Source organism: Idiotropiscis lumnitzeri, unplaced genomic scaffold (genome assembly GCF_059441095.1).
Source record: "Idiotropiscis lumnitzeri isolate Australia: NSW breed Sydney's pygmy pipehorse unplaced genomic scaffold, RoL_Ilum_1.0 HiC_scaffold_35, whole genome shotgun sequence".
Classification (NCBI taxonomy): domain Eukaryota; kingdom Metazoa; phylum Chordata; class Actinopteri; order Syngnathiformes; family Syngnathidae; genus Idiotropiscis; species Idiotropiscis lumnitzeri.
Genome location: NW_028283573.1, coordinates 1,464,100 through 1,477,877, shown reverse-complemented (window position 1 = coordinate 1,477,877; position 13,778 = coordinate 1,464,100). Strand labels below are relative to the sequence as shown.

The window sequence follows — 13,778 nt, the reverse complement described above, 5'->3', positions numbered from 1 at the left end:
TGTGAATGTTCCACACGCTGCTGCCAAGCACAAACAATGTTCACAACGGGGGATGCCTGCTGCTGCTGCTGCTCTCATTTACGTACGCTGCATTGAATTTCACATTTGATACTGACACCTGCTGTGGTGTCCTTGAGGCTTTTTTTTGTGAGTGATGTACTTTTTTTTTTAAAAACTTTCTTTTTGGACCAGCAGTATCTCCTATCATTAAATTGTGTTATTAAATTATTTTCATTTGAAATTGTATTTTGATACATTATTGGAATGACTTTTTTTAGATATATGAAATGATTAGGAAGTCATTCGTTAACAATTGTGATTTTTTTTTAAAAGGTTTTTCTGCCATCTTGTGGAATCGGGGAAAAAAAAAAAGGTCATTCTTTTTTTGTGAAGATTGGTCAATTACTTTTACTATTATTTCCGCTACTTGCGGCAGGGCTCAACACTGTAAATTTTAGGTCAGCGATGGGAAACTTAAATGCTTGGCACATTTTTTTGTCATCAATGCTACTGACGGTCCACATAAGACCACGCATTTCCAAACCAGAAGACAAAAATGCAATTTTAAATATGGACAAAATATGTGGAAAATAAGTGTTCTTAATATGTAGAATATTTGATTTTTTTTTGTGTGTAAATGCACTAACATAACACAAATACAAAGAGTTTGAAGCAAACAACAAAATAACCACACATTGTTGCACAACTAAGACACGTCTGCCATCTAGTGGTGATTTGTGATAGTACAACTTAAAAATCCAGTCGGCCCCCTACATATTCGCAGTCCTGGTTTGTTTTTTATATATGCAGAACATGAATGCCACTTTAGTTTGGGACAGTATGTAACGGTATTTCTTTGACTTTATTTATTTATTTATTTTATGACACACTTGGAATGAATGTGAACGTCACGTCGATATCCACTGGTGCCGCGATACATTTCTCGTTTATCGCAACCTCTGAAGGTTCTCGCCTCTCTCATAGGCTCTGTGCAAAGAACTGCACCATAAAATAGACACGCTCGATGAAGAGCGCTACGACATCAACTCCAAGGTTGACAAGAATAACTTAGAGGTTTGGAAATCCATTTTTATCCACTGTCATTGAAAGGGAGGCCAGAATTTAAGAATTTGGTTGACCATGTGAACTTAATTTCCCGCCGGTTTTTCTTCAGCTTGAGAATCTCTCGGCCAAGATCATTGAGCTGAAGGGTAAGAAGCGACCCGCTCTTAAAAGGGTGAAGATTTCAGCCGACGCCATGTTGGGAGCGCTGCTGGGCGCCAAGGTCAAGGAGTCCGTAGACTTTAAGGCCAACCTGAAGACCGTCAAGAAGGAAGAAGAGAAGGTAAAATTCTGACTTTTACATTCCAACGCTGCTATGAAGTCATATCAGGACACCGTTCATTGATTTGATGATTTTCCCATCGTGAACAGAAAGAGGAAGTGACGGACTGGCGTAAGAATGTGGAGGCCATGTCTGGTATGGAGGGCAGAATGAAGCTGTTTAACGCCGCCTAGTAGATTCAAAATAAGTGAGACGGACAAGTCGTGAGCCCGCAGTGATGTTACTGCGTGTGGCGAGGATAGCTGAACAGTCACACGGCTTAAATGGTGTTGCGTATTCCTTCCTGTAGAGAGTGCCAAAGTGTGCAGTAGACGCTTAGAGCGTCAAGATGCCTGGAAACAATGTGATGTTATAATAATTAAAAAAAAAAAAAAAAAAAAAGTTTCATTAAGTCATTAAAATGGACTTTATTGTGCAAAATATAGCATGTACTTTATTATTTGACAGCAATCATGCAATGAAAGGTAGATTTTTAGACAGAAGGATAATGTCAACAATATATTTTTGCCTTTTTTGAGGTTTAGTAGAAAAATAAAAATTAAATATGTCACCTTAAACCGTATAAAGCACAAGGCTATGAGGTTTAAAAATAACAATGAATAAAATAATCATAATAAAAATAATGAATTTACGAGGCCATGTTTGATGTTGTTTCACTTTATTTTATTTCGGCTTATTATATGATTTTTATTACGCAACCAAAACAGTGACAAAGGCTGTAACTAGATCGGTTTACCAACCACTGACTATACTATATCTGTTAAATGGGGTCGCCACAGCACTGTAGTTCTTCACTGCCGCCTTGTGATGGCAGCATAGGCTTTCATTTAAAGATGCATGAGGAACGCTTCCTCCAGCGCTACGAAAAAGTCATATGTATGTTATCACTGGTGTCTTCAGTATCGATGGTATCTATGGTAACAATGGCACGTGTCTGTGGGATCACTAATGGTCTCACGGTGATAATGAATGGTATCCAATTTGTGAGCTTTCTGGCATGCTGAGGGGTCAGAACGACCAAAAAGGGCCATCAATTCCGGCAATACCTCCAAATCGCCACTAGGTGGGAGTATCTGCAAAAGCCTTCCTGGTTGCTCTACAATACAGGTGTCTTCAAATGGTGAGTGTTTTCGTTTTATTCTTGTTTCATGGTTAATTGATTTAGTAGACTCGCGTTTCCGTTAATACATAAAACATCCCCAGTACAGTAAATACTTGTTTTATGATGACAGTTTGAGCCAGGGATAAATTCATTCACTTTGGATTATTTCCCCTGGGAACATTTCATTCATTCATTCATTTCAAACCCACTATGTGGCGCTCGATGACCAACAAGTCAATGAGGAGGCCAAAAGAAAGCCTCACAGGTGGACATTTTCACACCTCAGACATGACGCCAGGCAAGAATGTTGAGGACAGAGTGTCTATTTTGGAGAGCCACTCACAAACAAGGGCGCTGGAATCTATATATCCAGCTTCTTTGTACCCTTTCTCATCTTGGAAAAAGAAGCCGGCCAGTAGTTATGTCGCATATTGTGTAAGGTAAGGAAAAAAATGCCATTATATGACATTCAGAGAGTGTATGTGATGATAAAAGTCTTTGACTCGTCTTGATAATGGTTTCATCTTATTTTATTAAGCGTTACTTGATTAGATTTTCTAGTTTATGTCAAGAGTCTACACCGGTCAATATATTAGAATCAAGAATTTGCAGTGACTTTAGACCTCAAGACAAAGTCATGCTTTGTCTACCAAATGTTCTTCATTTCTTCATTTTCCTTTTTCTCCCGGCAGAGAGAGACACAAGAAGAGCTGAACTATGTCTGAAGCGTGAGTATCAGTCGTCTTTATTTTAACAGAATGCACATTTGAAGCGCTGTCATTTTAAAAAGTAACAAACATTGCCTGTACTCTCCCCCTGAATCAATCTCACCTTCCGCTTATGTGCTCAGGCCTTCGGTAAGTCAAATTTACTGTCATTTGCATAATCAGATACTCAAAATTTGAAATGATGAGCCCAGCTTAAGATAATAGTTGCGATTACTAACGTAAAATGTGCTAATGAGCCTTTATAATTCCATTATTTTCATTCCAGAGACCAAAAATATCTGCATCTCGCAGCTCTTTTTAAAGGTACGACTACTAATTTACTCAAGTTCTGGTCATTGCTGGCTAGGCTGTGACTTATGTACAAAATGCTGTGCAATCAGACCAAAATGATGAAGAAGGCCATGGTGATGCTAGAGAATGACAAGCAGGAAAGACAAGATGAACGGGAAAGAGAGTTCCAGAACTCCAGATGTCGAGCCTGTCCACACAGGAACTGCAAGTATGTCGTCAACATTAGAAATAATGATCAAACCGTACGCGTGTAGGAGATAAATATTATTAACGTTTACGTCTACAGAATCTTTGCAAAGAGCTTCACCAGAAGATTGACTCTGTTGATGAGGATCGTTATGACATTGCTTTAAAAGTGGCCAAAAGTGATATTGAGGTAGGTCTTCAACTTGTTTTTTTTTTTTCTGTATTTGGTTCCATCTCAGATGTGCTGCACCTGCTTGTGACAGACATAGTTCTCGACTCCATTTGGCTGTCGCCGACACATCCCAAGATGCTTTCGCGGATTAAAAGTTGCAACGTTCAAACGATTTTCCATGCTTTTCTTTGTTTAATGTTCATCTTGGAGATTATAACGCCCATTCGTCCAATTTATATGACTCGGCATGACAAAAAAAAAGATAAAAAATAATCACACAGTTGAGTTCTTGAACCTCAGAGCTGTCGCTAAAGAATCAATGAGAACGTGATTGCAACTGATTATTTTCGACAAATGATTATGAATATTAAGCAAGTGTCTTTTCTTATGTTGTGGGCATGGCTGGGGGGGGGAAAGGTGCGGGACCTGTTTCAGAAGATCTACGAGTTGAAGGGCAAGATGAAGAGGCCAAACCTGAAGAGGGTGCGGGTGTCTGCAGACGCCATGTTGGGAGCGCTGCTGGGCTCCAAAGTCAAGGAGTCTGTGGACTTCAAGGCCAACCTCAAGACTGTGAAGAAAGAGGAGGAGAAGGTGAGAGTTTGTCCGAGAATCTGTCTAACATTTTGTTTTTTAACACACACTGAATTTAAAGATCATAACCAAAATATGAGAAACGACAACAAACGATGATGAAAAAAAAAAAAATCACAGCGGGTCTTGTAAGTGTACTCGAGATGGCCAACACACCACACATATAAATGACGTATAAAATGATACTCGAGTAAAAGTAAAAATTAGTCTCCCAATAATTAATTGAGTAAGTACCTAGTGAATAAATTACTCAAATACTACTTAACTACTGCCAGGATGGCCGAGTGGTCTAAGGCGCCGCGTTCCGGACCCAGTCTCCCCAGGAGGCCTGGGTTCGAATCTCGAATTTCCCCATTGTGGGACTAATAAAGGCATTATTATTATTATTATTATACTGAGTAACTTTTGATTTATATATTTTTTTAAATGAGAGAATGAACATCAAATAAAAAAAAGATCTTGCACAAGATCAACTGAAACAATAATACATTTCAACTTTAAACAGCCCAAATTCAACTTTTGCGCCAAGTTAATCTTAAATATCAAAATCTGAAAATTGTACATTATTATGAATATTTTATTTAAAAAAAGAAATCTTTCATTGACAGAAAGAGGAAGTGACAGATTGGCGCAAGAATGTGGACGCCATGTCGGGTATGGAGGGAAGAATGAAGCTGTTCAACGCTGGCCAGTAGACAACGAAAACATTTGCTACTCGACCATGTGGGTCAAGTCGATGGCTTGAGTGACTGTTGCTGATTTTTTGAAGAACACTTTCGGTAATCTGGCTAATCTGTGGAGCACAATAGTAAAAACATCACCTCTGTGATTTTTTGGAAGAGCAGCATAATATTGCAAGGATAACATTAGATTCTGAATGTTCCTTTCATTTTAACAATTAGTAACAATGGTGAGTACAGAACATCATGTTAAGTACTGTATCAACTTGTGCTTTATGCAAAATATGAGTGTGGATAATTTATTCATAAAAAGGTGAATGTTTGTGTCTGTACTTGTGTGTTTTTTTTTTGTTCCGTTTTGAATTGCCACCTAAGAAGTGTTGCAAATTCTATAACTGTGGCCACTGTAAATACGTATTAAGGGACATTGAGCCACTGAGAACTTGGGGGTTGAATATTATTTGTCATTATTAAGTTTATAGAAAAAAATGCATATTTTCCGGATAAGTACTGGTTTTAAAACAAGGTTTTGTTCCAATGTTGACCTAAGTATGTGAATAGTCCATATTTGTTGTTTTTTCCCTCCCCACACACATTTTATTTACATCAATTTCCTTCAAAAAGAGATTTTGGAAGACATTTACTCACAGTTACTGTATGTATAAAATATTTGTAATTTTGCAAAACACAAGTGCAAGCCTTCGAGTAAATGACAGCGCACAACTCATTTAAGCATTAAATGTTAACCTGTGCTGTTAATAAATCAATCAATCTTTTTTTTTTCCTATGGACACGTCACACATACAAACTGCGGCAGTAGAGAAGAAGGCTAAAATCATCATTCACGTTTTTTTTTCAATTGCTCTGCCTTGGTCAAATGACATGGAAGCGTTTGTTCATCATGAAAATGTGTGAGCTTTTGACACCCGGAAGTGGGTGTGACGTCATCGTAAAATGTTTATTTAAATTTATTTCCATTAGCTCCTACGGCTGAGATAAATTGCGAGTCTATTTTGACGAAGTAATTAAAAAAAGCATAGACATGTGTTTTCAAATCTAGGAGGTAAAATAAGAACATTTTAAAAAACGTAAACATTTAAAAAAAAAAAAAAAAAAAACTTGGAGCGAAGACGGCTGAAAACTGTGCTTTAATTAGATATGGTTGACGTTTCAAACAATTGTGACACTGAACAACGATATAAAGTTCGAAAACCAACACGTTAATAAGACAAAAGAAACTTACATGAGGTTAGCTAGCCATTTTGAAACCAAATCTTTCGTTTGTTGGCGCCATGACACGGTCCCTCCCTCTTTATAATCGTTTTCTGTGGCGAATTAATACGGGCGTAGCCCCTCCTCCAAATTTGGGCATGACGCAGCCGATGCTCAGACCTCCGCTATTCTGATTGGACGAGCGAGCTGTCAATCATCATCCATCATTCAGACGCTTTCATGGCGGGGCTAAATATTGTCAACATCGTCGCATCTCAATTTCCACCGCTTTTAAAAGCCTCGTAGGGTAAGTCGACTTGCTCACAATAACGTTTAATGCATTTTGTTTGTGGAGAAGCATGCCGACGGACTGATTGTTATGCTGCTTGCACGCGTGGGGTACTTTTTACAACGGGGTGCGAGCAGCCATGTTTGTCGTGGTAAATAAAGCCTGAAGTAACGAAACAAGATCGCGGAGATAACGTCAAATAACCTCTTCGATGCATGTAGTAACGCGATTGCAGGAGAGGCTTGCTTCATTCCCTCATATAGAAATGCTAATAATAGTGCAGTAAGACTGTGGGGGTTCGCTTGCAGCCTTCTGAGATCAACTTCAACCTTTAAGATGAGTTTGAGTTGCAAAATGTCGAATTCTTCAAAAGCTCCCCATCAGATCGAATGGGAATTTTTGTGAATTAATGAAAATGCATTGGAATTAATAGATGTTATTCGGATTAATTAGAGATTAGCACTTTATTGATTGGGCTATGTCAGCGAGGCCCTGTTTATAAATTAACCAATATGAAAATTAATTGGTTTGCATTCGGGCAACACGGTGCATTAGTGGTTGGTTAACACATCTGCCTCTTGATTGTGAGGTTGAGGGTTTGGCTGTTGTGGGTCAGGGCCTCCGGCTTTCACCCACAATGCAAACACGTTTTACGAAAGGTTCACTGAAGACTGTGAATAGTGTGAAGATTGTTATGTGGGCAACGCTACAATTGGCTAGTGACACCCTTTATTGAGAACGGTCAATGAACCGAACATACATGTTTCCCTGGGAATTGTATTTATTATTCTACTGTAATTTCAAGTCTATCATAACTACCTTACTCATTTGAACTTTTTTTATGTTCAGGCTTGTGGTGCTGCAGATGTCCATGTACAAACTCTTTCTGCTGAGGCATGGGGAAGGCGCGTGGAACCGGGAGAACCGTTTCTGCAGCTGGGTTGACCAGAAGCTGAGCGAAGACGGTGTGAAGGAGGCCCAGGATTGTGGCCGGCTCCTGAAGGAGCTGGGCTACAAATTCGACCTGGTGTTCACCTCCATCCTCAGCCGCTCCATCCAGACGGCCTGGCTGGTCCTGGAGGCCATGGGCCAGGAGTGGGTCCCCGTGGTGAAGTCGTGGCGGCTCAACGAGCGCCACTACGGAGCTCTGATAGGCTTGAATCGGGCAGAAATGGCCGCCCTTCACGGGGAGGACAAGGTGAAGCTATGGCGGAGGAGCTACGACGTTACGCCGCCTCCCATAGACGAATCGCACCCGTACTTCAGTGAAATCTACACCGATCGCAGATACAGCACGTGCGACGTGGACAAGGAGAAGCTTCCTCGAGCCGAGAGCCTCAAAGAGGTGTTGGACAGGCTGCTGCCATATTGGGAAAGCAATGTGGTACCCGAGATCCGCCAAGGCAAGACGGTGCTCATTGCGGCTCATGGAAACAGCTGCAGGGCCCTGCTCAAACACCTGGAAGGTATGCTGCACTGCTGACACATTCACTGCCCTATTTGCTAAAGGTTTTCATGTGCAAATAAAAACATGCTGATCAGACACAAAGAAGAGTTTTACAAGTGACTCGGTAAGCTTGAATAATGATAAAGAATACATACTTGTGAATATTGTTATATTGTCTGTCTACATGTGTTGCTTCAACCTTTCTGTTCAAATACGTAAGTGTTGTATAAAAGGTTACATCCCTGCAACACTAAGTTAGCCCACACTGCCCCACTGTCATATGGCGTTCCACAGGGTTCAGTTTTGTGGACCCTTGTGTTTTCATTTTATTTGCTGCCCCTGGTTTTCCTCTTAAGAAAATGTGGTGTTTCCTTCCACTGCAATTCGGATGGCAATCCGATATATGTCCCACTGCGGAAAAAGGACGCGTAAGGGAGGCCAGAATTGGTCCTACGAGCACCAGTTAAGAGGCGATCAGGAGCATTTTGATGCTTGAGGGAGGACTAGCTGACTCCAAAATAAACTACTGCTAAAACCAGATGTTCCACGGTGAAAACCATCATCACTTACCAAAAGCATAAAACCTTCTTTTAATTATAACGGCCTTTGTGATTTCACTTCATTTATTGAGCCGCAGCTCCCACATGATTGCGCTGTGCCAGAAACGGACGTTTGACCCTGCACAAAAAGGTCACTTGGTTTAGGTTACATTGAGCATCCACTTTGACCTTTGATAAGACTGTACTTGTAGCGCAGGCACTCATTTTACATTTACTGTGGGCTCCTCGGTTTGCAAAGTACAGTGAGACAGTCACTTTTGAGTTTAATTAATTCTGTGACCAACTAACTCAAATTACTCGAGTAATGTATTAGGTTTTTCACATTGATGTCAACGAAAATGCCATTATTCTGTTCTAGCCCATCCACAATTTTTTTTTTTAAAGATGGAATGTATCACTCGTGTTCCCTGAATTGTAAAATGAATACATGCTACTCTGACGCTGTCAATCAAAACTGAGCATTAGGATTGCCATTGGCGTTACAAAGGCAGAATATCAGACTTAAAATCTAATTTCACTCACTAAACTGTGATTTTGCCGTTCATATGCTTCCGACAGGGATTTCCGACGAGGATATCGCCAGCGTGACTTTGCCGACGGGGATTCCAGTGTTGCTGGAGCTGGACGCGCAGCTGAAGTCTGTGAAAGCTCGCCAGCTACTGGGAGACCAGCAGAAAATCCAGGCGGCTATTAAAAAAGTAGAAGATCAGGGAAAAGCCAAAGCATCAACTTGAAATTTGTGTGCGATGTTGTTCAAGTACTGTTGACCTTAACAGGTAAACGATAACACCTTCTTAATATGAGAATTAAGAAAACGTAACCGATAGGAGATAAATTGAAAGAGAGGACAAAGTCTTAATGTGAAAGGAAACGTTTGTCTGACCTGGCACTGTGGCGACGACGCTGTCCGTTCACTCGATTCTCCAAACGATATGACACTGACATAGTTTCAGAACTAAATTTCTTCTTTCTCGCAAAAATGTGATGCGGAATTTTGACATCATCGTTTACTGTTGCAGGAGTTACATTTGTTTTACTCCTTGTGAGTTGCATTTTGTGTCAACCTAGCATGTACCCAAGGGGAAAAAAACACAACTGGTGATGTCACAGTTGAGTAAATAAATGCCCCAGGTCAAGAAATTACCTTTTTTTTTGCATAACAAAAATGCTGCATGACTAATATCCGCGTATACTGTGACTCCCTAGCTGTGGACTGCCCAGTATTTTCTCTCTTAAAAAAAAAAAAAAAAAAGTCAAGCGATATCCTTCACACATTTCAGGGAGAAACGATTCCTTTTTGAAAGCTACATAATCCCAGTCAGTGGAGGATTGTTACTGGGTTTTTTTATGTTCAGTTACAAAATCTTGAAAGGCACTTCCGAGTCAACAAATACTACTGTACGTCTTCCAACAGCACTATTTTGTTTTTGAATGTAAAGGAATCTGCTGCTATTACAACCGACTGCTTACTTTTGCTTTTTAACTGCCACTCTGGTTTGGTGTGATGCACTGGTAAAGGGAAAGATTCTGGAAGTTGTGGCCATTTAGTTGGAAATGTTTCATCAAATGACTTTCCACTGTATTTAAAAAAAAAATAAAATAAAATAAGCTGTAGCATGTTACATTCGCATGGGAAATGCTTAAAAAGTAGGAACCACTGTTGTTTGTCACTCATCTTCACTGCATTTGTTGTTTTTTTTCCAGAAATGAATAAAGATGTTATATGGAAAAAATGTTTCAGTCTTATTTTGCCTTCATTTAGGGTAGTACTAAGATAAGTTAAAAAAGAAATCTTAACCTCAACACTGAAATTGATTTTTAAATCGTACAGAAAATTATTTTATGGCATTTCAGATGTCGCTGTCTTAAAGAAAGGGGAAAAGACGCATGCACAAATAAAATGTAAAGCAGGCAGGTGGAGCCTCAATCCTCCAGGTTGGACTTAAAACGTCTGCTTGCTCTCCTGCTCCTGTTTTCAAGTTGGAAACTGCTCACTGAGATTTTCTGTTCAGGTAAGTCTCCTTACAAGCCTCCTTGTCCCTGTATCGACTCGTGAACAATTTCCAGCTGCTTTGTGTGGTAATAAATTTTAACAACTGTTTTCAAATATCTATTCGGGTATTTTTCTAACGTATGTGAAATACATTAGAATTAGATAATTATGGAAGTACATTTTTATTTTCCTATATTTTAATGTTGAGTTGCCTGATGTGTAAGGTTATTATGGTAAACGAAAACGGTGGAAATAACGATAACGCTTGTTAGATGGTTTAGGAAAAAAACGATAACTAACTAAAACGACTGTCTGCTCACAAAATTAACTAAAATAACGATAATCGTGGAGAAAATATTCGTTTTCGTCTTTGGAAGCTTTTTGTGATTATTTAAAATCTAAACCTTGGATTTACGAAAGTTGAACAGTCGTACGGCACCCCAACGTCCTAAATGTTATTGTTGTTTTTTATTTTTATTTTTTTAGCTTGTTTGACAGTTTTGATACATCTTGGCGAAACAGTCCCTTCAAATGCCAGATCAAGTGCGGAGGCTCGACCCGCTGTAGTTGTGCGCTCCTAAAATGCCGTCTCAAATTTAGCGATTATTTTCAATGTCACGGAAGAGCCGAAATAACGTGTGTGTCGAAGCTGTGCTACGTTGAAATTGTATTAGTTAGTTTAGGAATGTACTGTGTACTTTTAAACGCTGCGATTGATTGGTTAAATGTAAATTGTTGAGGAGATTTGAAATTGGCTGGCGGCGAGAGACTTCGAATGACTTCCTGATACCGCGAGCATTATGGGAGATGTAGTTGGCTTATGGCAAACTGCATTGGGCTCACACTGAATTGAAAACTACATGAAACTGAGTACAGACTGTATTATTGTTAGTAGTAGTGTAGTGTATGATTGGGATGGACGTTAACGTTATAGTTTGAATGCTATTTATTAGATTTAGTGTATTTGTACCCTAAAACTGTGCTTTTAAACGTTGTTTAGGTTATTACCTGCTCATTCCACTACATCCACTCATCAGTTACTGCACAAGAGTACATCTATTGGAATTATAAAAAAAACTAAAACTAATAAAAACTAAACTTAAACTAAAACAATCAGCTCTCCTCAGAAACTGTTATGGTCAGTAACAATTTTAGCCCGAAGCCACAAAATTGAATTGCTGCAGCTGTGAATTTTACTTATTGTGAATTAAGCAGCAAAATCCACCCGTTTCACACAGTTGCTAAGGTAAGGACCAATCTCGGCTCAGTTTGCGACTGTCACATAATCAAACTCTGAAAACTGGTGAGCCGTGATTGATCATTGCCTGAGCAATTGTGAGAACATATTCTTGCTAAGAAGAAAATAAGAAATAAGAAAAATTTCCCCTTTAAGTACAGAATGTTTGTACTTTTGTGACCTCTGCTAATTATGATGACAAATAAGACTTAGCTGCTGAGCATCAAATGTAATTTAATTACATTTTCATAATTTTGTTCCTCACGTAAATCTTAAACATCCTCTTGTGAACTTGTGCACATTCAGGCTTGTAGCGCTGCAGATGTCCATGCACAAACTCTTTCTGCTGAGACATGGGGAGGGGGCTTGGATCCGGGAGAACCGTTTCTGCAGCTGGGTGGACCAGAAGCTGAGCGAAGACGGTGTGAAGGAGGCCCAGGATTGTGGCCGGCTCCTGAAGGAGCTGGGCTACAAATTCGACCTGGTGTTCACCTCCATCCTCAGCCGCTCCATCCAGACGGCCTGGCTGGTCCTGGAGGCCATGGGCCAGGAGTGGGTCCCCGTGGTGAAGTCGTGGCGGCTCAACGAGCGCCACTACGGAGCTCTGATCGGCTTGAATCGGGCAGAAATGGCCGCCCTTCACGGGGAGGACAAGGTGAAGCTATGGCGGAGGAGCTACGACGTTACGCCGCCTCCCATAGACGAATCGCACCCGTACTTCAGTGAAATCTACACCGATCGCAGATACAGCACGTGCGACGTGGACAAGGAGAAGCTTCCTCGAGCCGAGAGCCTCAAGGAGGTGTTGGACAGGCTGCTGCCATATTGGGAAAGCAATGTGGTACCCGAGATCCGCCAAGGCAAGACGGTGCTCATTGCGGCTCATGGAAACAGCTGCAGGGCCCTGCTCAAACACCTGGAAGGTATGCTGCACTGCTGACTGATTGAACTCCTTAGGTAAAAGCCAGTGCTTTCTGATAAAACACATTCACTGCCATTGACGGGTATAGACGTAAAAAATCAGAGGTGGGAAATCCTGTCACAGTTTGGCTATACCCACAAGTGCTTCTACTCAACTGGATGGAAAACGAGCTCCCCGGGAGGCGGTTGAGTAGGAGCACTTGTAGCTAAAGCCAAACTGTGGTAAGGGTTGTTTCTGGACCTGGATTTGCCACGTGTCTCATTAACTGGGATGGCACTGAATGACTTCTAAAATCCTAAACTCTTTCAATACCACTGACGGATAAATGCGTCAAAATCCATTTTTTTTTACTGGGCTGGTTGTGAATGAGTTAATATTGCAAAGGCCAATTACTGGTCACATTCACGAACGTCCACTTATGAACCCGCTTATTCTTTTCAACAGGGATATCGGACGGGGATATCGCCAGCGTGACTTTGCCGGCGGGGATTCCAGTGCTGCTGGAGCTGGACGCTCAGCTGAGGCCCATCAAAGCTCGTCAGCTACTGGGAGACCAGCAGAAGATCCAGACGGCTATCAAGAAGGTGGAGGATCAGGGAAAAGCCAGAGCAGCAACTTGAATTAGATGGAAGATGTTCTTAAAATGTTTGCTTTAGCAGGAGAATTCATAAAAAAAATATTTTGTGTAAAAATAAGAAAAATACAAATTCTAATTATTAATGTGTCATGATCAGTATTTTTGTTGATTTTTGTCATGTTTTCCCTGTGGCCGTTTGTCTCCACCTGTTTCGGATTTTATTGTTCTAGTTTGTTTTCATTTTATTTTGACTTTTGTTTCATTAGTTTTAGTATTAGTTAAAAAAAAATAATTATGCAATGCAAGAGCTCACTAAGTATCGTGTAATAAACTAAATTACAGAAACAACTACAATTCTCAAATGACATTTGACAGAAATACTTGACATGATTAATTTTCATTTTGTTACTTTTTTTTCAATTTTAGTTATTTTGTTGATTATCATA

The 13,778-nt window shown here is 40.2% G+C and overlaps 5 protein-coding genes across 6 annotated transcripts in view; 4 read left to right on the top strand and 1 right to left on the bottom strand.

The window, feature by feature from the left end:
* LOC148315886 (troponin I, slow skeletal muscle-like) overlaps positions 1-1,592 on the top strand; it is a 1,903-nt gene extending 311 nt beyond the window's left edge. Inside the window, exons 3-5 of the mRNA XM_088287144.1 lie at positions 985-1,074; positions 1,175-1,345; positions 1,435-1,592. Of these exons, the coding sequence (XP_088143270.1) occupies positions 985-1,074; positions 1,175-1,345; positions 1,435-1,518 (345 nt within the window). The 3' untranslated portion in view covers positions 1,519-1,592. The remainder of the gene's footprint in view (positions 1-984; positions 1,075-1,174; positions 1,346-1,434) is intronic.
* LOC148315884 (interleukin-17 receptor A-like) overlaps positions 1-6,416 on the bottom strand; it is a 19,414-nt gene extending 12,998 nt beyond the window's left edge. Inside the window, exons 1-2 of the transcript XR_015840522.1 lie at positions 6,339-6,416; positions 4,299-4,392 (exon numbers count right to left, since the gene is read on the bottom strand). The gene's annotated coding sequence lies outside the window, so the exon portion shown is untranslated. The remainder of the gene's footprint in view (positions 1-4,298; positions 4,393-6,338) is intronic.
* On the top strand, positions 3,452-5,136 carry LOC148315885 (troponin I, fast skeletal muscle-like). Its single transcript, XM_088287143.1, has 5 exons — positions 3,452-3,478; positions 3,556-3,674; positions 3,753-3,842; positions 4,242-4,415; positions 5,024-5,136. Exons 2-5 carry the CDS (start codon positions 3,645-3,647, stop codon positions 5,108-5,110), a joined length of 381 nt encoding a protein of 126 aa, XP_088143269.1. The 5' UTR covers positions 3,452-3,478; positions 3,556-3,644; the 3' UTR covers positions 5,111-5,136.
* A 43-nt stretch (positions 6,417-6,459) lies between the features above and the next one.
* On the top strand, positions 6,460-10,330 carry bpgm (2,3-bisphosphoglycerate mutase). The gene is made up of 3 exons (XM_088287310.1): positions 6,460-6,614; positions 7,446-8,062; positions 9,162-10,330. Exons 2-3 carry the CDS (start codon positions 7,462-7,464, stop codon positions 9,335-9,337), a joined length of 777 nt encoding a protein of 258 aa, XP_088143436.1. The 5' UTR covers positions 6,460-6,614; positions 7,446-7,461; the 3' UTR covers positions 9,338-10,330.
* A 219-nt stretch (positions 10,331-10,549) lies between these two features.
* On the top strand, positions 10,550-13,750 carry LOC148315882 (bisphosphoglycerate mutase-like). 2 transcript variants are annotated; one of them, XM_088287216.1, is made up of 3 exons: positions 10,550-10,615; positions 12,140-12,756; positions 13,200-13,750. In XM_088287216.1, the coding sequence occupies exons 2-3, from the start codon at positions 12,156-12,158 to the stop codon at positions 13,373-13,375; spliced, it is 777 nt and encodes a 258-aa protein (XP_088143342.1). In that variant the 5' UTR covers positions 10,550-10,615; positions 12,140-12,155; the 3' UTR covers positions 13,376-13,750. The 2 variants fall into 2 exon arrangements, with proteins under 2 accessions (XP_088143342.1, XP_088143343.1); XM_088287217.1 differs by lacking the exon at positions 10,550-10,615 and adding an exon at positions 11,210-11,232.
* Positions 13,751-13,778: the final 28 nt, after the last annotated feature.